Source organism: Alosa pseudoharengus, unplaced genomic scaffold (assembly GCF_046254945.1).
Source record: "Alosa pseudoharengus isolate Yale_2024_CS ecotype anadromous, Long Island Sound unplaced genomic scaffold, YU_APseudo_1.1 YU_APseudo_1.1_scf_15, whole genome shotgun sequence".
NCBI lineage: Eukaryota > Metazoa > Chordata > Actinopteri > Clupeiformes > Clupeidae > Alosa > Alosa pseudoharengus.
This window is the reverse complement of record NW_027468620.1, coordinates 945,859-970,198: the sequence shown is the minus strand read 5'-3', so window position 1 is coordinate 970,198 and position 24,340 is coordinate 945,859. Positions and strand designations below refer to the sequence as shown.

General features: G+C 40.4%; 1 protein-coding gene across 1 annotated transcript in view; it reads right to left on the bottom strand.

Moving 5' to 3' along the window:
- stk32c (serine/threonine kinase 32C) overlaps positions 1-24,340 on the bottom strand; it is a 484,207-nt gene that overhangs the window by 143,022 nt on the left and 316,845 nt on the right. Inside the window, exons 6-9 of the mRNA XM_076286494.1 lie at positions 20,994-21,083; positions 20,803-20,906; positions 20,600-20,716; positions 757-882 (exon numbers count right to left, since the gene is read on the bottom strand). Of these exons, the coding sequence (XP_076142609.1) occupies positions 757-882; positions 20,600-20,716; positions 20,803-20,906; positions 20,994-21,083 (437 nt within the window). The remainder of the gene's footprint in view (positions 1-756; positions 883-20,599; positions 20,717-20,802; positions 20,907-20,993; positions 21,084-24,340) is intronic.

Below are 24,340 nucleotides of genomic sequence, written 5' to 3'. Positions count from 1 at the left end.
TTCAGTAGCCTACACTAGCCTTACCATCTTGTTTTGGAATATGATTTTTTGGAACTGGTCTTCCTGCTTTAATCCTAACCTTCGCAGTGTATTTGAATGTATACAAGATTTGAGATTGTCCTCTGATTGTACTGTTTATTTCACGAGCAAAAAACAAGCTTCCCATTCAACACAAGATTAGCTGTTAGACTGCAGATAACGTTCTTGCACCGTTGCCTCTAAAACAGCACCCCCTATCACAATTGAAAATTACTGTATGGAGGAGCTTCCTCCCTTGGCCATTGAAAACGACGTGATTCACGAGCCGCTAGGGTCCGAGGTGTTTATAATGGACTTCAATGAGGGGCTTGAGGAGAAAGGTCCTCCGTACAGTAATTTTCAATTACGATAGCGGGTGCTGTTGGCATTTTGACCTAGGGGAACGATTTTGTTTATTCAAAGTGTTAAAAATAGTAATATTAACAGTAATTTATCAGATTAGTAATTCACTTTATATATTTTTTTTTTCTCTGAAATTTTAGGGAGTGTGTTCCTCCCTTTCCTCAATGAAGGAGCCTCCTCTGCTGCCCACTGTATGCTCTCCAGAACTCCATTTGGGTGGTGATGTAGTGTGAAATCAACTTTAAACAGAAATATCTCTGTGGTGCTGTAATCTTTGTCTTGGCTAAGTTAACAATAAGGCATTTACAGGTAAGCACCTTATACATAAGTTATATCTTTGAGAGAGCTGAGAAAAGGTCTCTAGATTGTGCTTACATTAGGAACAAAGCCAGCATCCACTTTCTTCTCGCAAATAGCATCCCAGTCTATATCTGAGAGGTAGGGGGCAGTCTGCATTTGGGCCAGGCTAGAGAAGCGATGTTCAGGGTTCACAGTCAGCAGCTGAAAAAATTAAAAGAACAACAATAACAATAATAATAATAACTAGAAATGCATTTCCTGAAAGATATACCTTTCCTGAAGGAAATATCTGTGCATGCAAAGTGGTTGCTAGAATGTTGCTATGGTATTGCTAGGGTAGTCATTGTGGTTGCTCATGCTGATTGCTTTGGTGGGTGCTAGATTGACATTATACACAATCACATTGCAATGTCTTTTGGGATCGGTTCTCACTCAGTTGAGTTCAGGGTCCTGCACTTAGGTCATTCAGCACAAACGAGATGAGCCGAGACATAGACACGCAACATGATTTACTCCCTCCCAAACATCTAACATAACTACAGTACCAAGACAACATTACTTGTACTTATGCTAGTACTTTCCCATTGCTAAAGTATGGATTCCCATGAGGATAATCTAATTAATGCACTATAAAGGGGATCGGTTCATCATTTCAACCATCATTTTTTATATATGTGTGGATTACCTAAGTTAATACTAATGTCCAGTGACAATTTCATGCGAATAGCCTCACTGGAAGTATACTTACTGAAAAATGTTGACGTGTTCAATACTTATTTTCCCCACTTATGTTATGTTACTTATTGCGGTAACACTTTATGGTAAGGGTACATGAATTATCATGAATCCATGCATGAATTAATTCATGATTTACGTATTACTTCATTCCTTAACTCATTGAATGCCAAGTTGTTTTCGGAAGCTTTGTCCTAGAGTGCCAGCAATCTAGACCATTGTTGATGATTTTTGCACAGCCACAGCATATTCTGTGTTATAGCTATGAACACATACAATGGCTCGTTTGAAAGGTGAGACTTTAAGCTCTCAGTGGGTGCAAACTGTGTATTTCTACACACCTCTGTTCCTGAGAAATCCCAAGCTAAACAGTGGCTAGTTTTCATCAAAATTGCTGTTTTTTTTTCTAGAAATGGAGATATAACGTCTTTCATGAAATATGAAGTGTTGCCTGTAAAGTTTCCGGGAAGTGACCTAGCGAGACTGCCACCTAGTGATAGACCCACGAAAATGGCCTGGTTTTGAGCTGACGTGCATGCGTCACTGATTCGACCCAAAGCGGCAACCGAGTTATGATAAAATGTCTAGATAAAATGTCCAGATGTGCATTTTCATGAGTTTTCGATCGTCATATATTTCATTTCCATTCATCACAGAGTTCCCAAAATCACATATAAGGTGTGTTAGAGTGTCTAGTTTCGTAATTAAAAAAAAAGCTAAAAACGTAATATTACGTTTTTGGCACTCAACGCATGGGAAGGAAAAAATAATATTACGTTTTTGGCACTCAATGAGTTAATATCTCATGAATCATCAGGAATTTACATGAGTTTATAGTCTGTCATTCATGACCTCATACATTAACAACACATCAACTAAAGCATTAAGTATGGTGAGCACATCATTATGATTTATGATTTATTAAGAATGATCATGATGATTTCTTTTTCTGCCAAAAATGTAGTCATCACTACTCAAATTCTTGAACACAACTTGTGCAGTTCTCTAAACACATGCCATTGTTCACACTTTAGTTTAGGGGCCACATGAGTAATTAACCTGACATACATGTAATCATGATGATCATGCTTAATAAATTATAAATCACAATGATGTACCCATCGTACCTAATGCTTTAGTTGATGTGTTCATGAATGAGGTAATTTATGAGAGACTATGAACTCACGTACATTCCTGATGATTCGAAGATATAAAGGAATGAAGTAATGCATAAATCATGAATGAATTCATGATAATTCATGTACCCTTACCGTAAAGTGTTACCCAGAGAGGGTTAAACAGTCAAAACATATGTTTTCCCATGAAATTTGTTCACAATATTAAAGTGTAGACACATACTGTCAAATTATGCGAAAATGTGAAATTCGACATTTTAACTTATACGTTTGTTTATCATGGATTTTCTCAAAATAGCACCGTGCGCAAAGCGACTGGTTTTTTCCTTGCAGGGTCACATTTGCTCGTGAAACTCTCCTTTAGAGGCACATTTCTCTAATTACAGACAAGGTAAGTGTTCAGGTTTTTGGTATTTGAGTCATTTATGTCGTCAAACATTATGTCATATAACGTTAGCGTTATATATGTATGAAATGATGGCTAAACTAACATTATAACGTTAGGTAACATTAACATTAGTGAAATAGTTAACGTTAGCACCATGCTACGCCTTGCTACATTGATATTTAGTATGTAAGGAAATCCACTGTTAATCAATGTTAATATGTCATCAAATTTACAATGACTGGTTAGCTGTAGGTTTCGATAGCTAACGACAATCAGACGTAACGTAAAGTTGGCTCCCAGCTAAGCACTAAGGGACTGTTCGTTATTTATAAACGGGGCCACCGAAGGAAAATAGGGGAGGGTCATGTCTTTTTATTCTTTGTTGAGGGGAGGGTCACCTAACTTTTTTTTGTCTGGGGGGGGAGGGGTCACCCATCTTTTGTATTAATGAAAACAGCAAAAAATCAAAGTGGCTTGTTTGATTGTTGATTTCTGTCGCCATATAACGTTCTCTTTCGTTCCATAGCTCTGTCAACATTGAACAATGAAAATAAGGGAGATTTCCCGGGTCTCTCTAGCCTGGGTGTTCCCATGCTGCCTTGCGCGTGGTTTGATTCACGCTGCTAAGGCAGTCTGGAGACCATGGAGCAAATTTTCGCCTGAGATAGGAGACTAACTTTGGTTTACTTGTAGTTTACCGTGTAGCCTAACTTTAAACAGTGTGCATGCTTATAAAGCATACTTGTGCTTCATTCATCCACACATCCAGCTCCTAACGAATTGAATTTAATTGAATTAGTATATATTATTTGATTGTTATATTATTATGTCTTATTTGCATTTTCATTTATGTTGATATTGTACAGCACTTTGTAACTTTGTTTTGAAAAGTGCTATATAAATAAAGATTATTATTATTATTATTATTATAAATCCCAATTAGCAACATACATCTCCTCCCTATAGCTAGCCACACAAGAAATTAATGATACTTAATCTCTGCTTAGCATGCTTCTCCGCTTAGCATTCTAATAACAGAAGGGGCACATTTATGTTGACCACTACAACATGACTCATGTCTGTAACTCTATAAAACACTTACTTTCATAAAGGACGCACAGCATCCAGCACAGTTCTACACATGGAAACCGATATTTTGGGCACTTGTTTGGCCACGAACTCGTCACTCTGAAACTGGACTACTGTAGGCTGCACCCAGGGTTGCTAGGGGCAACATCAAATAAACGAAATGAGAGTCTTTCAGTATTAAAGGAACACGCCACCCAAAATCAGTAGTAATATATGTTCTTACCTTAACTTTCACGAGTTGAGTCATACCTCTCCCGCGCCGGTAGGTGCACTCAAACGCTCTGTCGCGCGGTGCGAATGTGTTAGCATGTTGCTATGCTAGCGGGCTCTGCCGTGGCCGTAGAGAGAGGAACATAGCAGTAATCAAACACCTCCATTTTTTCCCTACTTAAATACAGTTGCACGAGTAGTTGATAAAAATGTGTACGTCACACAACATGAAACGTGGCGATTTTCCAAGCGAATAAACAGGAGAACTACAATGTGTGGCGCAATAGCACTTGGGAGTACTTCGACCTAGCGTGGTAATATTATTAACACCTAATTGTAGATCCTATCCACCACAGAGTTTAGAATCCATGCTGGATCGACCCTTAGCCTCTCCCTCCCCTCTGAGCGAGAGAGGCACACACACTAGAGATGCGCTGATGGGCTATTATTTCAACCATAACTGCATAGCAAAACTTATCATCCATCAGCCATCCATCAGCACCAAAGTTTGTTGACCAATTTTCAAAACGGCACCCGCCCACCATCCGTTGGTTGTTTTAATGTAGGCTATATGGGTGATGCAGCGCTGCTGACGTGAGGCTAGAAAGCCCTTGCCTGTTCTAGAAAGACTGACCTAATGCAGCAAATATATTAAAAGTCGTACATTGGCTAGGCCTATCCCCAGAATATGAGCAGCAAACTCAGTCTCTGTCGCGCAAATAAAACGCACATCGCCCTGTTGCCTATTCTGCCAGCTTGTGACAATATATCATCCAAAATGCTTGATTGCATTGCATTCTCCACATTTTTAGCTAAATTTTCATGTACCACATCAGCATTTTTGTTCAGTGAATCTTTTGTAAATTGCTTTACAATTACCGTCGGGCCCTTGTCAGCAGACTTCAGCTTGCCTCTTGCATTCACTCCTTGTCTTCCGATGTCATTTCTGAGTCATCTACAGATGTTTACACACATTCACCTCCCTAAATAGAACCAACTTGACGTTGACTTCAACCTGTGTTATATCCTAGATGAGACTGCCTGGGTTATTTTGTTTAGATATTAGCCTATAAAACACATAACTGTAGCCTATCATTCAGGGAATAGGCATTTAAAAGAGAGACAGAGAGTGATATGACTCAGAAATGACATCGGGCGATGGCAGTGCGAGATGTTCAGAACGTAAGAGCTAAAACTTCTACAAACTCAATAACATCCACAGCGGAAAAAAAGCGAAAAATAGTCGGAAAACTTAGATGTGTAAGGCAAGCAAGCAAGTTTGCCGGTTGTTACTAAAAATGTGAACATGCACGTTGCACTGCTGTGCGGTGGACTTTTAGAATGAATGGAGTCGGAGTTTCTTTAATATCGAGGCGTCATATTTGTCCGATGGCCTGCTAAAATGAATTGCGATGTCTGTCTGAAAAAGACGCGCTCGTGCAGTCAAAATGAATGGGAGTCTTCAGAACAGGCTTGTCAGTCAACCTGACATATGTGTAAAGTAGCCTATAATGTGAATGACTTGTTATTTTATCAAGGATTTCTTTCTTTTTGCAAAAAATAAAGTACAATAGGCATTAATTAGTAGGCCAGGAGCATGCTGAAATTATGTGGCAAATTGCGTTTTTTATTACAATGATAAAATTGTAAAAGGACGTGACCGAAGCTGAGGCAAGCCAGGCAATAGGCCTATAGCCTAGGCCCGACGGTAATTGTAAAGCAATTTACAAAAGATTCACTGAACAAAAATGCTGATGTGGTACATGAAAATTTAGCTAAAAATGTGGAGAATGCAATGCAATCAAGCATTTTGGACGATATATTGTCACAAGCTGCATGGCAGAATAGGCAACAGGCCGATGTGCGTTTTATTTGGAGACTGTTTTGCGCGACAGAGACTGAGTTTGCTGCTGATATTCTGGGGATAGGCGTAGCCAATGTAGGCTACGACTTCAGCCTTTTAATATATTTGCTGCATTAGATCAGTCTTTAGAACAGGCAAGGGCTTTCTAGCCTCACGTCAGCAGCGCTGCATCACCCATATAGACTATATTAAAACAACCAACGGATGGTGGGCGGGTGCCGTTTTGAAAATTGGTCAACAAACTTTGCTGATGGATGGCTGATGGATGATAAGTTTTGCTATGCAGTTATGGTTGAAATAATAGCCCATCAGCGCATCTCTAGTGTGTGTGCCTCTCTCGCTCAGAGGGGAGGGAGAGGCTGAGGGTCGATCCAGCATGGATTCTAAACTCTGTGGTGGATAGGATCTACAATTAGGTGTTAATAATATTACCACGCTAGGTCGAAGTACTCCCAAGTGCTATTGCGCCACACATTGTAGTTCTCCTGTTTATTCGCTTGGAAAATCGCCACGTTTCATGTTGTGTGACGTACACATTTTTATCAACTACTCGTGCAACTGTATTTAAGTAGGGAAAAAATTGTGGTGTTTGATTACTGCTATGTTCCTCTCTCTACGGCCACGGCAGAGCCCGCTAGCATAGCAACATGCTAACACATTCGTGCCACGCAACAGAGCGTTTGAGTGCACCTACCGGCGCGGGAGAGGTATGACTCAACTCGTGAAAGTTAAGGTAAGAGCATATATTACTACTGATTTTGGGTGGCGTGTTCCTTTAAGAGTGTGTCCATGAGAGGACCAGGCGGGGGTGACACATGCTACGTCACCGATTTTGATGAAACTTGGACAGTTTGAAGGGTCCACCTAAAAACTCAAAAAGCCAAAATAGTACAAAATTTGAAACAACCCAGGCCCCCGTCCTTGTTTTAGGCCAAAAAACCTCAAAAAAAGGCCCAAAATTGCATAAAATGTTGACATCCCTCCTGCTGTCAGATTTAAACACAGCAAAGTAACAATCCATGCCATCAAAGGTCCATCCAAGGTTAGTTTAAAACTGGAGTTACAAGGCGTAAGGTGTGACGGGTGTCAGTCCAGGACTGGCGAATACCCCAAAAATAGCAATATTCAGACCTGAATATCTCCGATGAGCAACCTCCTTTTTTCAAAATTCTTTCTGCACATGAAAGGGCCTTTTGTGGACTTCATAAATCAAAAGAAAAATGCTCGGCCTTTTTATTATTTTTGTCGTTGTAACCGCCTAAATAGTGTGATCCAGCCAGTGATTTCAAATAAATATCTATTTCAATGATTGGTTGAAACATAATGTTTAGGTCATTTATGGTGGACAAATGGAGATATATTATCATCAATCATGTCTACTGATCAAATCCAAGCTAGATTTAATGTCCTAAGTGCAATATATTCCTTAAGGTAGCTCAAAATGACATCATTGGGTGACATACACCAGTATACCCGTAGGTCCAATATTTGCAAATGTGATATCTCCAACATATCTCAGGGCTAGAAACAGTCACTTGGATTCAAATAATAACTTGTAACATTTTGGTAGCCAAAGGTCAAGGTCAATGTATATCCCTTTGTGGTGGATAAATCTCAAAAAATCCCTGACATAATTTCATATGTGATACAAATATTCACTTTGACTCACAGATAACAAATATTTGAATCTGGTGGTCAAAGGTCCAGGTCAAGAACCTTGCATTCTTGAGAAAATTGTATATCATAAATGCCTGTAGGGATGTTTTTTCAAATTTGGTACAAATATTCACTTGCACTTTTGTCTTCGTCATTCATCGGTGACCTCCAGAAGGCTCAACAGTGGTATCTGGCATCTCAGACCCAGCTCCCTCCACACTCATGATAGGTTGTCTACCAGCCAATACAGACACATTTTTTGGTAATTTGTCTTCTTTGCTGTGGCCGTTTATGATCCGATCAGCAACACAGCCAAGCAAACTGCAGTCCCTTGATGTGGGCACCCACAAATACCAACAAATTCTTCAGTTAATCATCTTTTTTGCTGTGGCCATTTATAATCCCATCAGCAACTATACAACAAACAAAACACCAACCCTTAATGAGGGCACCAAGAAGTACCACCAAAGTCTTTGGTCATTCCTCTTCTTTGCTCCCACAGTTTCTGATCCAATCAGCAACATAACCAGACCAACTGTAAGCCCTTGATGTGGGCACCCACAAATACCTACACATTCTTCAGTCAATCCTCTTCATTGTGGTGGTTTATTATCTGATCATTAACATACCCAGTCAAACCGCAAGCCTTTGTTGCAGACACCAACAAATACCAACAAATATTTAGATACAAACTACCAACCATTGTCACAAATTCTTCAGTCATTCCTGTTTGTTGCTATGGCCATTTATGATCCGATCAGCAACATACCAACATACCAAGCAATATCATAAATTCTCCAGTCATTCCTCTTCAGTACTGTGGACACTTATGATCTGATCAACAACATACACAGCCGACACGCAAGCCCTTGATGTAGGCACCAACCACTACCACTCCAGAAACACAGCAGCAGCGTCTCAGAGTCAATTCAGGTTACAACATGACCCCAAATAGCATGTGAGTGCCATAGCCATTGGCTTGCCTTTTCAGCAGCCTCCGATATTTGTTACAGCTCCTTTCAGTGACCGTCCTCAAAAAAAGTCTAACAGAAGTTTTGTGGCTGATATTTGTGAACTATTTCACTATTAACTTGAACATGAAATCCTGGAAACACAGAGTATTGTTATTATTGTTATTATCACATGATAATAACATTGTTATTTTTCATGTGATAAATGGTTTTAACATTGGAAAATGTTAATCTAGCTTGGCATTACTCCATTAGCACTGTTCCATTAGCCCAACACAGCAGACAGCGGTCATATGCAGGAATTAAAGTGGGAGGAACGCAGTTCCGCCGCCTCGGATAATTTAATAATAAATATATTCTTTCATACCAACGATACAGCGCGATTATAAATATATTGTTAAAATAATTGGGGAGTTAATTTTCGTGTGTACAGAGGTGACCCGAAAAGCTATCAATTCTTGTCCAAAAAGTATTGCTACACCACGATACTCAATATGTTGTCCAACAGTGAGTCATTTTTCCCCGTTGCACCGACACTGGATTTTAGGGTTCCCCCACCTGCCAAATCCCACTTTAACCACAGGTCATGTGGCATGCAATGGAAACAGATTCACAAGTAATGTACATTATCATGTTTTCAATGTTTCAGACAGATTTCCTTGTGGGACCCTAACATGAAGCTAGGTGGTTATACCATATCAGAGTCTCTGCTTTAAAACAACTTGTACTAATAAGCAGGGTCTACAGACATGTTTTTACGATGGATGGACATTGAGGTACAGTAGGCTACAAAACAAGTAAAGCCCAGGAGAGTACTGACTGACTTGCTATATACTAACACCCAGGTGAGCAGTTCCAACTAGCCTATAGCACCCAAAAGTGATAAAAGAACTCCAACATTTTCCAATTTACATGTATAACTCGATTTAGCTGTAAGGTTGATTCCCACCTGAGTGCACACCCTAACTTAGGGGAGTTGGTAGGGATTGGTTTCAGAAAGGGCCAGTGTGAATGTTTGTATCACATTTGCAATTATGTCAGGGATTTTTAGAGGTTTATTCACCACAATGGGATGTACAAAAGGTCACAGTGACCTTGACCTTTGACTATCAAAATCTTACAAGTTATTATTTGAGTCCAAGTGACTGCTTGGATGGAAGTGATGTATAAAACATTTGATCACTGTATTATTATTTCAAATGACCTTGTTTTGACTTAACTCTTGTTTTGTCGGTCATGGTGATGATTGTAGGTGCTGCAGGACTTCCAGCTACTGTTTGGAGAAGATATTTCCTCTCAATTTATGGAAGTGGGGAATTTTTCTGAAGCCAGAAATCATCAAAGGATCCAAGAACCTCACCAAGACACCCATGTTGGACTCTTGATTCCCAAACACCACTTTATGATACACCAAAGTCCTTTAGGCAAGTCCCTCCACTCTGCGGCCATATTGCAACACATTTTGGGCAGAACTGGCAGAACTGCGCATGTGCAAGGCTTCACAACACCGGCCTCGCTCCAGCGGCGAGATCACAACACATGATTGGTACAGTGTATTCACAACACATCACGTGATTGACACAATTCACATGTCGTCTTTTGGCCACGGAAGGTGCCGAGATGTGGATACACTACCCCAGAGCACTCTAGACAATCACATAATTACGCCAGTCCAGTACGTATGTATACATGTTTTTATATTTTGCCAGAACTTCCTGATGTTTAGATATGATTATTTAAATCCATTCATGAATTGTAACAATGAGGAACAAATGTAATGCCTTTAGTATATTGCTTTTTATGAATGTCAGCTGTATTGTTTCAAACTAGATTGTGGATTTTATCCAAACATTGAAATGCTTTTTTGACACTGTCTTGACAGGTTTGAAATTAAATATGTTGAACCGTGAGTTGTTGTCTAAATCTATTGGGGTAAAATCATTTCTAAATGAGTTAATATTGTTTTGTAGTCATAGGTGTTAAATGTTATTTTGGTGAGCGTACAAACCTAACAGTGTTGCATAATTTCTGCATAATAGTCTGAGCGAATTAGCCTAGAAAAGGGTCAAAGGTGGAAGTAAATACAGCAAAAGCATATTTGGTATCATTTGAATCGTAATTTTCTGTAGATTAAGCATTTTTGGTGCCTACAGCGCAGATTTGTACCGAAAAAAATATATAGGGCTTTGAATGGAGCATGGCACAATGAATTTTGGGCCAAAAACGTATGTTAGTACATCTTGATATTAGCTGATATCTCTTAAGCCAATTAAAAGATATTCATCAAACTTGGTCTACTTACCCACTATAAGTTGTCAAAGAGCTGGCAAGACAATTTAGGTCTTGAGGTCAAAGGTCAAGGTTACAAGGAGTCACACAAATAACTCACATGCAGTATTTGGTTCATATCTCCAAAGCAGACTGATGGATCTTCATTAACTCTAGTACATTTATTGTCTATACAAGTTAGATCAGTGTTTCCCAAAGTCTGGGTCGCGACCCACGGGTGGGTCGCCGGAGATTTTATTTGGGTCGCCAGCACAATTTATGTTGTGTTATAGGCCTAACTGATACCATTTGTCATTTGATACCAGGAAAGCTAACAGTTTTCTGTTAGGATAGATTGTTTACTACCACAGTCACAGTTTTGTCATAAAAGCTCATGAAACTGGCGCATGAAACTGGGGGACGAACGCATCGCAGAGGGGGTGCCAGCATGGATATCTACCTCTCAAAATGAAACCGTTCTGTGGGGCGCCTGCCATGTACCTCACAGTTGCAAACTGCAAGGGACATGAATCCGCCTATTTGCACGAACATTAACAGATACCAGCTCCTCAACTTTACCGATTAAAATCTAGTAACCGTACTGTCAACTAAAGCAGACATCCATAGACCGGACATAAGGCCATTCAATTTGCATACAGTTTCGATTGCAGATGCAATCATTAAAGTTAATAGCAACCTCCTCACATTCTTATTTCTGATTTAAAATGCACAACAGTGCATTTTAGTCTACAATTTAAATGGGCATTTTAAACACTATTCCTCTCGTTTTCTACCTCGCTAACTCCAAAGTAAAGGCGCATTCTTCCGGCTATTGCGCAAACGCCTCTTGTTCTGATGTAACGACTATACAATATAATATAATACAACAATACAATATAACGACTTGAGTTATTTGCTGTTTACATTGGAATTGACGTCCACAGTGTTATGGACCCATTTGTCTGCAACGCAACGTAGCCTACAACATTTTCTTTTAGAAATTCAGGAACAGCTTACTATGCTGACGAATGACGACTGCACAACATGCGAAAATTTCCCCTACTCTCGGATGCGCATTAAAACGTATCTTTTCAGTAGTCATTTCCAACTTTTCACGCTGATGGTGCTCAAAATGCAACACAACCGTGTTCAAAGCAGGGATCCTATAGCAATGTATGGTTGGGGGAGGCATAGAAAAGTTGGAGAACCTGTGGCCTAAAACAATATTGGTGGTTGCAGGGTAGATTTGAAATGAAATGGGTCGCGATGGTCTGTCATTTTTAAAAAGTGGGTCGCCAGAAAAAAAGTTTGGGAAACACTGAGTTAGATGAACTTAGGGACTCAGGGCCATGGGGTCAAAGGCTAAGGTCAGTTTCATCCCCTGACATACAAGGTTATAGATGGTGGGAGACATGCTAATCAACATGCCATGTTCAATTCAATTACTGTAAATATAGCCATTTTTTGTTGCACAACATAGACTTGGTTGTTTTTGACATGGGGAGTCCCTATCTACAGCACAATGAGTTTAATATCCCTCCTTTGTATATAAGAATCAAGAATCTGATTGCGATTACTGTAGGCAAATGTGCTTAGCAGTTACAACAGTGAAATACTTCCACTAGCATAGTCATGACCTGACCAATATCTCTTTCAATATTGCCCATGCAGTCCTTTCCACAGTACAAGCAGTGCTACTTCCAGCTGTACATTATAGCTTTCTGTGCCGTTGTGACTTTCCATAAGTTAGTATGACTGTTAACTATGGCCCTTACTATTTTTCCCTTCATGGACAAGGTGTTGTCCACTTTCTCCTGGCAATTTCTGTGACCCTGAAGACTAGCATTGTCTTCCAGTTTTGATGTTAGTAATGTGGCATGACGGGTGGGCAAAAAATAATATCTAAATATTTTGGAAGATTTTGTAGGTAGATATCAATAATATAATTAAATACGAATTTGTCAATCTCTTAAAAAATGGGATTTAATTGTATGAGTTACAAGCCACCTTATAATTTCTTACAAAGCACATTAAGGGACACAAAGTATTAGGATAGCAGTTCATTTTCTAAATTTTGTTTCTGAAAGATGAGACTGTTGTAAGAAGCAATATTTTCCCCTGGGATGAATATCAGTATTTAGTTGTGCTCAGTACTGTCTTGATTCATTATTTTCAATTTCACTGCAATGGATGATGAGACAGCACTTGAAGAGGAACCTGGCATATGCACAGATCGATCTTTGCGTTATCTGCCAATGTGGAGGTGAACTGTCATCTTGTAGCACTGGCTTGCAAAAGCTATAGGCACCAACACATTTTTTAAGGGGTGGTTCAGGATTTTGGACAAAAGGCCTCATTTCCAAGTTAGCATGTGTGATATTTATCAGTGGAGACCATTTTCAACACGTTTCATCCAGTCCTTCTAGTTGCAGAGTTCGCAGGTGCTAAGCTGGCGCAAGTCATCAGTATGTGTTAACCTGCCACTAAAAACTTACACACTCCACAGTACACCCAGGCAAATACGTTATAACGGCAGACAAATAAATTATAACGGCAGACTGTCAATTGTCTATGTTGATAGTTTTATTTCTAACATTATTCTATCCTTGCATTTCAATGATTGCATAACATTTTGAGGGACTAGTTTCTTAGCAGTGGTTAGTAATACTGTGCCAAAAAGTAAACAGAGAAGCGCACTCCAATCAGGATACTGTCGTGGAAAATGTCTACCCTGGAAATCTCTCGCGAGAGCACAATGGAATGAGCAATGAGCATGTTACTTTTACCCCTTGCATCCCGGGGAACCAATGAAATCGGCGTATCTGATATATGCGGGCCAGAGGCGAGCTAAACTGATGACGACATCGCTGCAACGTTGGAGGTCAGTAAACATCGGTCATAGAGTTATCCAATTGTGTCGAAGTCCGGAATCATTCAGAGTAAACATTGGTCTAGTGTTATCCAATTGCGTGCAGTGAGATTTTCAAATGCATGCTTGGTGCCGCCCCTCGAGTTGAGCCATTACATTGCTCGTGGCCAGACCCTTAATCTTTCTAGATTACCAGGGTCTGGATTTTCCAGGCTAGAAAATGTCCACTTCCAAATCCAATTGTCCAATTAACAATTACCACTTGACTATTTACTGTAGTAATTTAGCACTCTGGAACAAGGTGTCCTAAGGAGACAATGTAGATAGAAGATTTTCCGAAGACTGTTGATCTTTATTTACCGTATTGCAATGATAGTACAGCCCAACCAAAGTCCAGACCAACCATCAAAGCAATAGGGAGGAGATGTCATCAGCTGGGGCCCCCGACAATATCTCCCCTACGGATGGCTAGGCTTATACACTATATTTTATACTCCTCAGCCCTTGAGAAGTGCCACCCTCTCACGCCATCTCCATCAACACCCTTCACCAATCAGTACCAAGCAGGGTCGCTTACATTGGTGGAAACCATCTTCCCATCATGCATAAAACTATATGCAAACCTATGTAATGCATAGGTAACATATGTAAAATAGTGTAACCCTAAGTTTTTCTGGTTCCTTCCAGTTTGGTTTCCAGTTATCTTATTCTCTTCCTAGCTGGACAGACCTAACTCATAAGGCACAGTGGCCTCCTCATCCCTGTCCTGTCCAGTCCTCACCAGCTTGATAACACCCCATCTCCCTTAACCATGTAAGGAGGAGATCCTCTCATCCTGGTACTCCCAGTACTTTTCCACTCACCCCACTCCTCTGACAGTTGGTCTAGCCCCCTTGGGGATCAATAAAGTATCTATCTATCTATCTATATATCTATCTAGCCTACACAAGATACAATGACCTCACACTGCTCACAGCAAATGCAGTGGCATTAAGACTTATGACACTCATGACTACATTCTTCTAAAACATGAAAACCCATGTGTAGCCAGTTCACCTTGTTTCTCTGTCTTTTCCCCATGTTTGTCTGTTTTCCCTACATGTCCCACACTGGCCTGCTCCCGCTAACTAGGGGGGCGTGGTGATTAGTTACACACCGGAGTTTGTTCGCACTGATTACTGGCCGGACAGTATAAAACCACCCAGGTATGAAGAAGCGTTGTAAGCTCTGCCTGTTTAACCCCCTAGCGTGTCGGATTCAGTCATCAGGTATGTTGCAATACTCCCGTTTGCTGCCGGACTAATAACATGGTTTATTTAATGTTTGTCTTCACCTGTAGCTTCGCGGTCACTGGCTAGTCTACTCCTGCTGCCCGTGTTTTAGACACCATCCCTTATTCATTCTACAGGTATGCACCTATGTTTGTCTTAAATCTCTCATAGTTTATTTCCTGTTTTTGAGTCGTAACATTTTCTCTTGAATGCCTGTAGCTGAACGTGGGTGAGTGCTCTCCATGCGGCGCTTTGTGCACTAATCATAGTTACGAACATAGGTATGTACGATGCTTGCTTTAATGGGTAACTTTCTAGGCTGCAGTAGAAGGCTTTATGTTCAATGTCTTTTCTGTCCTGTCCAGGTAGCGTGGCCTTTTCCATCTACGTGGGGTGCATAGCGTGGGTCGTGCTGCTGTCTTGTCTGTAGTTAGTTTATTTTGGTGTAGCCTAATTTTGTGCCGTTTTCAAGTAAGGTCCGTGTCTGTTTTGTTTCTTTTTGTGGGCATTAACTTAATGTCTACGTCTGCCTGTATTCTTTGGGTTTATTTGGCGTTTGTCAGCCTACATGTTGCTTGCCGCATTAGTAGAGGAGCGGGGCATAAGTGGCATATGCTTCAACCTGGTAACTGCTTAGTGTCGGTCTGGTGCTGGTTGTCATTTGTGTGTGTTTGTATTTCTTTTTGTCCTGGTGTGCCTGCATTATCTACCATAACGTCTGTATAGGCTTACTGTATTTTTGCTCCCTTGTGGTGCTGTTTTATTTGTTTGTTTAGCAGATGTGGGGCCCTCTTTGAGGGAGGCTAGTCACCTGGTGGTGGTACCCTGTAGCTGCACATTTGTGGTGTCATTGTTGCTTGCGGTGGGCTGCTGTGTCACTGGTAAGTCACTTTCTTGCAGTGTGTATGCACGTGTGATTGCTGGAACTTAGAACACACCTCCAGTTAGCCTGTCTCCCTCAGGTAAGCCCCCATCTGCTGTATCTTTTTAGCTCTAGTGGAGCCTTGGCCCCACTTAGAAATCACCTGTTCATATTGTATCATAATAAAAGATAACAATAATAAATATTTTTGTACTTTCATAACCTCTGACTCATTTCAGGTATTATTGCAGGACGCTCCTCCCTTCCCCCCCCTTTGGTTATTTAATAAACTTTTATGATTTGACTGGAATTCACGTTGTCTGCTTGGTGCTTTCGGACCTGTGTCAAACCTTCCTTAGCAAATTCTCTTAAAGAAGTCCCTGGGTACTAAGCCCAGGGTGGCGTAGTCAGGCTACTGGGAGTGGCTTATAGCCTCTCTCTCTCTCCCTCCTTACTGCTCTGGTCACACATGCAATAGTATAAACCTTTATGAAATCCATGATTACATCCCTTCACATCCTGAAAACCCACCATAATACCTAGTAGAATCCTAGGTAATATCAGTCCGCTGCTGCTGTTGCTTAAATGCCTACTACCAACTTCAGGGAACAAAGTATAACTATTGCAATGCGATGCAAGGGTAGTTTTTATTTCTAACACTATTCTATCAACATAGACATTTACATCGATTGTCTGGCTTTATAATTTAAGTTGAAGGAAATAGCTCAAGATGACAATGTTTATCAGATGTTTGACCGAAATGGTTTGGATTTAATCTAAAACTTCTGCTATTCAGCTTGTCTAAATGAACTACAATGGTGTTATTGATGTACTGAATGTTATGTAATAGTACTTTGTTTTTTACTCCAATATCATTTATGAACTGAAACAATTCAGAGAGGCTACTACAATATTAAAATAAGATGTGGAGGTTGAAACAACTGTTTTTATACAGAAAATAAAGCGTGTTTTGCTTTAATAAATGTCTTAATCTTTTTTAATGTCAATTCAGATAGTTGATTCTATGCCTCAGCCACCTATAGCCTCATGACCTTCAACCTCTACCTGTGATCCCATGATCTTTAATGCCTTTAATGCTTTTAGGCTTAATTAACTGTGTTGGGTTTAATGAGGATCCTTCAATCTGCTTGAGCGGTATAAAACAAACATTTCATGTCAAGTATGACCTCACGTGACCTTGACCTTTGACCCCAAGACATTAAACACCTACTAATTTCATCAAGAACTTATTGTGAGTAAGTACAAGTTTGGTAAAGATCCTTTTACCAGTATGGGAGATATCAGCTAATATCTATATGTGATAATATACGATTTTGGCCCAATAATCATTATACAATGGTCCATTCAAAGCTGTATATCTTTTTTCTGGTACAAATCTGCGCTGTAGGCACCTGAAATTCTTAATCTACATGAAATTACGATTCGATTAATACCAAATATCCTTTTGCTGTATTTACTTCCACCTTCAACCCTAATTCGCTCAGACTATAAGAGTAAGTGGTACTCTCAATCTGTATTTCTTTATATTTTGGGGATAAATATTATCTTTAAAGTGGTACATTTGACCTTATCAGGTGCTGAAAGGACACTGAATCAGAGTTTTCATTGTATTATTTCAGTGTTGCAGAAGTTACTATTACAGGTGTTGAAGTTACTCAAAGTAGTGTCAAATGATGCCTCTGAAAGAATGCATTTGAACACTTGTGGTGTTACAAATTTAACTCTGTGATAGTGTTAATATTTTAACTCTGGTGTCCAGTGTTGGGAGAACACTGGACACTTGGACCCATATATACCCCGAAACGGGTGTAAAATGTACTCCTACAGAGTATCATTTACACTGTCCAATTTGCTGTGTAGGAGGGTGAAGAGTCAGGGATGACTGGGGTTAACGAGGATCCCCTTGGTGTTTCTCCTGCAGCGGGGGCTGTAAAGGTCCTGAATAGTTGGTAACTCAGTCCTTGTAATGCACTGTGCTGACCTGACCACCCTTTGCAGATCTTTGCAGCCATGGGCAGTGATGTTACCATACCATGCTGTGATGTTGCCAGTCAGGATACTCTTAATGGTACAGCGGTAGAAGTTGGTCAGTATTTCAATGTTATACCAAACTACCGCAGCCACCGAAGAAAGAAGAGCCGTTGTCTTGCTGACTTTCTGACCATGAATATATGGTGGATCTTTGCTTCCAAGGAATCTGAAGCAGCTGACTCTCTCCACTGTTGTGCCCCCTATGTAGATGGGTGTGTGTTTCTCTTCCTGCAGTCCACTATCAGCTCATTGGTTTTGCGTACATTGAGCAGCAGGTTATTGTCCTGGCACCAAGATGTCAAGGGTTGCCACCTCTGCTCTGTAAGCTGTCTCATCATTACTCGTAATACAGCCGATTATGATGGTGTCATCAGCAAACTTAATGATGGTGTTTGAGGTGTGAGTTGCCATACAGTCATGAGTGTACAACGAGTACAGCAGGGTACACACATCCCTGTGGGGCACCAGTGCTGAGGGTTAGAGTGGAGGAGGTGATGTTACCCAGCCGTACCGCCTGTGTCCTGTCAGTCAGGAAGTCAAGGATCCAACTGCACAGGGAGGAACTGGAGGGTCTAATGTAGAAGACAGGGAGGATGTAATATGATCTTTAACTAACCGCTCAAAGCACTTCATAACAACAGAGGTGAGAGCAACAGGAAAATCTTGCATATCGTACCTTTACTGTGCTATAAATGTGGCACAGACAAACAATGCTAGAGTTTGTGGATTAGCCATATAGGCTATATTTGAATTGAGCTGGCAAAAGGTCATTATAAGAACCGTGTAGACTCTTAAAGCCCTTAAAGTCACAGTACACCATTTGTCCAGGCTGCACCAGGCTGTTTTTGTTGCAGGTTTTGGAGCCTGGTGTATTCAGGGGACAGGCAACGAGCATATTGTGAGGATATGTTTGCTGTATGTGACAAAAAATGTTTTAGCTTAGAAACCGTGTAACATCGCTCAGAGCACCTTTAAAGAGCATCAAAAGTGGTGGTATTTAAAGCAAAATTACTTTTGTTATCATTGAAATTTAAAAAATACATTATTATCCGTTACCGTTATTATCATTTTTATTGGGGGGGGGGGGGGGACTTTAACTCATTGAGTGCCAAAAACGTAATATTACGTTTTTCCTTCCCATGCGTTGAGTGCCAAAAACGTAATATTACGTTTTTAGCTTTTTTTTTTTAATTACGAAACTAGACACTCTAATACACCTTATATGTGATTTTGGGAACTCTTTGATGAATGGAAATGAAATATATGACGATCGTGAAACTCATGAAAACGCACAATCTGGACATTTTATCATAACTCGGTTGCCGCTTTGGGTCGAATCAGTGACGCATGCACGTCGTGTCAAAACCAGGCCATTTTCGTGGGTCTATCACTAGGTGGCAATCTCGCCAGGTCTCGCTGATCACTTCCCGGAATGTTTACACAAGTAAGTAACAGGCAACACTTCATATTTCATGAAAGACGTTATATCTCCATTTCTAGAAAAAAACAGCGATTTTGATGAAAACTAGCCACTGTTTAGCTTGGGATTTCTCAGGAACAGAGGCGTGTAGAAATACACGGTTGGCACCCACCGAGAGCTTAAAGTCTCACCTTTTAATCGAGCTATTCTACATGTTCATAGCTATAACACAGAATATGCTGTGGCTGTACAAAAATCATCAACAATGGTCTAGATTGCTGGCACTCTAGGACAAAGCTCCCAAAAACAGCTTGGCATTCAATGAGTTAATGTTTGGTTTACTAATGTCCGGTGAATTTTTTTTCAGTAACATATGTGGTAACGCTTTAGAATAACATGTGCTTATTAGGTATTAACAGTGCATAATAAGCAGTTAACAATTCATTACTAACAGTTAGTTAACTGTTGTTATCCTTTAACCCATTCGCGCTGGATGCTGCATGACGCAACATTGACCCTCCCGCTGGATGCTGCGTAGCGCAGCATGCTTTTTATTTCATGTTTCTAGGTGCTACAGAGGCTTAGATATTACATTTTGGTAGACGTTGACAATTTTTAGTATGTTTTCAGAAAACCCTCAGGAAATAAGGTTATTTAGTCTAGAATGCCATAGGATTCTATAGGCATTTTTAGCAGGCATTTTAGGAGTAAATGGGTTAATAACATTAACTAACTGTTAACATGCAGCTTGTAAGTGTTTATAAACAGCGGCCATTTTCATTCATTTCATTCATTTCAGAGTTTGAGATTTGCATTTGAAGGAGAAAATAATCGTGTTTCTGGTTCACGGTAGCTTTGTGGCCATGCACCAAACTCTCTTTTTTCAACAATGCCAAGGTAAAAACGGTTTCCCATTTTAAGGGTTAGGGCCAATGAACAAATGCAACCACATGGAGTGTAGTCCATAGACTGCGCTTTATGTCGATAGGAAATGGCAATGCACTTTTATTCTCCATAGAGTATTAGAATCGTAATTGGGTTGTATATGTATGGCAGGATTTGTCTGGAAATCATGTTTGCACCTGTCACTGTTCATTTCCTATTCCTTAACCAGTTTCTCTACTCACCTTCCTCAGCAATGACACCAAGTCCTTTGGCCAGGTTGGACAGTACTGCACACTAACCGTACTAAAGAGCTGCATTAGAGACTCCACTGAATCACTGGCATGGATTTCATAAGGTCTCTGTAATAAAGACAGTGTGAGTGATTAAGAGTGTGTAGCACAGCAGACAGTTAAACAATGAGAGAGATGGTGGCAATTGGTCTTACCCATCCTCTGAGAACCTCAAAGGCTGTCACACCTAGAGACCACCAGTCTACTTCAAAGGCGTAGCCAGTCCCTCCACTCACAAAAGACCTGAAGATCTCAGGGGCTGAATTAATCCAAATGGGAAAGAGCATATTTAGAGTATGAATATGAAGTCACAGAACAAAAGTATTGTATGTAGATCACAACTGACCCATGTAGGGCTTAGTTCCAGCTAAAGCTGTAGCTCTTTCTTCATCTTTGATGATAGTAGCAATGTTGAAATCTGTTAAATGAGCATGCCCTGAGAGACAAGAAAGAGAGAGAGGGAGAGAGAAAAAGGGTATGTTCAGACTTCTTTTTCCACTTTTTCAGTTTTTTTTTAAAATCTGCCATCGTTGTTCCAAAAAGCAGCCGGACCACAGGTCTCAGTTATCCGCTTGTGATTGGTCAGCTGTAAAAAAAACAATGTGACGTAGGGCGTTTTTCCGCTAGAAGTTGAACATTTCTCAACTTTAAAAGCAGCCCTGAGCTACAGAAAAAAGATGCCTGCATTCACGTTTTAAAAGAAGCCGAGGACTTTTTTGAAAACACAGTCTACTCCATAGGATTATAATGTAAAATGGACACCAGCAGCTGCAAAAAATATGCCTAGTCTGCATGTACCCTAAAGATGCTAAGATTAAAATAAATATATTGCAAGTTTACTAGACAAGTGCTATTTTTGAGATATGTGCATCCTAGAGGCATTTTTAGTAAAAGTTGGGAACAGGACTTTTTAACATAATTAAGGTGTGCTGAATTCCGTTAGCCCTGTTCCCAAGCTGAATTTTGAGATTTTGACCATCTAATTAACATAAACAAAATGGTTGCCAAAATGGCGATTTTGGACACTTTCTTTGGGCGGACGTCATTATAGCATGTAAATGAATTGACCGATCGCAAAACCCCGCCCATCAAATGCAGATGAGCCAATAGCAGTCCAGTAGCTCCGCACAGGTAGACATACTCCGTCAACTTCAGTTTACGGCTCCATAGAAATGCTTTAGGAGTTTTATAGTGATAATTCCGTGGAAATGCATGGATTCCAGTTGCTGCTACTGGAAGAAACTGTAATCCATGCATTTCCACAGAATTATTTTTGGAATCTGATCCCTTATCATACCTGTTCATTCTTACTCATCGCTCGACTTATCGTGACTAAATTCAAGATGGCTGCAAACGCTAAACTTTGTGAAGGTACTGTCTGGATAAATCGTCTTGTAAGTAAACTACCAGTGCTTTTTCAAAGTTCTCAATGTCTCGTTTTAAATGTCAGGGCCCTCGGAAGTCTACCAATGAAGTGTGGAGATACATTGAGCCTCGTAAATGGTGTAAAACAGTGATTTATTTGCATGGCTATGCCGATGCCGAGGCACCACCATTGACCGCCTTGTTGGTAGCATCGGCTAACTAGCGCCAGATTTCGGAGTGCAGGGGACAAGCCGAGATGGGCTATGAGACATACGTTCACACTCGGTATCATGTTTCAAAACACTTTAGGTCAAAATCACACCGGAATTCTCCTTTAAATTAGATTAAATTCTCGCCTCCCAGCTCTCCACTATTTTAAGCAAAGGGTTACTCCTTAGCAAACCATAAAGAAACAGTGCTCCACCACATCTGTGGATTAAGCCACACAGTCAACTCCATGTAAGTAAGATAAACAAGGATGTTAATTGTTCTCAGCATTGTGTATAATATGATTGTCACTTTGAGGAGACTTAGTAGATAACTAATGTTAGCACAGTTAGCTAACCGCTGCTAACGTGCTAGCATCGTCACATCAGAAAAATATGGGGCTGTGCACAGTAGTGTAACATTTATTCACCATAAATTAATAAAGTTAAAGTGGCTTTGCAATGTAGGCTATGTTTCCGTTTTTTTGCAGTATCATGCTCCTTACTTGACATTGCCCATGCTTATAGCATGCAAGTCTATCTAGCACAGCTAATATTAATATCAGTGAATCGCCTCCCGTCTTAAGTTTGTCTACCAACAAAGAGGACAAAGTTAGGACAATGGTCCAAAAGTGAGGACACACACAGAATCGGGGTAACATTAGTGGGGAATAGCATTAGAAAAGAAACCATTTCTAGCAGGCTTGTGCAAAATTCCAGAATTGAATTGAAACGGGCTCTTAAATTCCAATTCAATTCTTGAATTTCACTTGCATTTCAATTGAGGTAGCAAACAGGAAGCAGAATTGCTATTCGAATTGTGCACAACCCTGATTTCTAGAAGGCACCTATTTATTACAACATATGCTACTATTATACATTTTGTTGTTTTTTCTGCTTTTTTCACATTAGTCAACCATTTCCATATCCAACTTTCCCATACAAGGCAACTATTTGTGTGTGTGTGTGTGTGTTTCACATTAGTCAACAAACCGACCTTTTTCACCCCATGTGGCAATGCTCAGTCACTAGCTAGAGTTTAACACAGTTTTAAACTCGCCAGTGACGCAAGAAGTCACATGACGTCTTAAGTTCCATTGCTGTGTCATATGTACCAGTGCTTTACCTGCTGCTGCGTTTTACCTTGATCTCAATTGCTGTGTCTTCAAGGAAATTCACATCAAACCCTAGAGGGCGTATTTAGCATGTTTTAGTATCTCGAATGAGGGCGTATTTAGCATGTTTTTATCTCGAAACAGACGTGGTTTTAGGAGAGACTAAACCATAGTTTGCAGGATGAGACCTATATTATATTATAATATAGGCTCCATTATAACCGACAGATAGGCTACACACACTGTTGGCTAGAATTATTTGTGTTATTAATAATAACGTTGGGGCAGCCATGGCCTCCTGGTTAGCGCTTCGGACTTGTAACCGAGGGTTGCCGGTTCGAAGCCCGACCAGTGGGAATGGCTGAAGTGCCCTTGAGCAAGGCACCTAACCCCTCACTGGTCCCCGATCGCCGCTGTAGCAGGCAGCTCACTGCCTTGGGATTAGTGTGTGCTTCGATCACCTCACTGTGTGCTGAGTGTGTTTCACTAATTCATGGATTGGGATAAATGCAGAGACCAAATTTCCCTCACTTATACTACATTTGGTCTTATTACCCAGATACAGTAGCCTACAATAAAGGCTACAAAATTGTTGCTTAAATAGGCAAATGCCTAACTAAATAAATGTAGATCGTACTGTTATACGAAACATAAAAGGTAAATTCATATTTATGTAGTCTATGGAAATGGTTAACAATAATGGCTTGGCGAATGCACTGCCTGCCTGCTAGATCAGCAGCATTAGGCCAGAAGTAGTCTATTAAAGTCCTCCAAGGCCTTGTGGCTGAGGGAAACGGGGCTCATCCCAGTCGATTGCCAAATTGTGGAGGACTGCACAGGTCACTATTAGCCTGGCTAGCGCCACCACTTCTCAATGAGACGTGGTCTGGGAACCAAACGTTAATTTTCTCGTATTTGAAAAAAATGCCCACATCCGTGCCACGGATGTCTATCAAATGCGTCTGTGCATAGCTCATCATCGTCTTGCTTTCCCCCTTGTTCTGTGA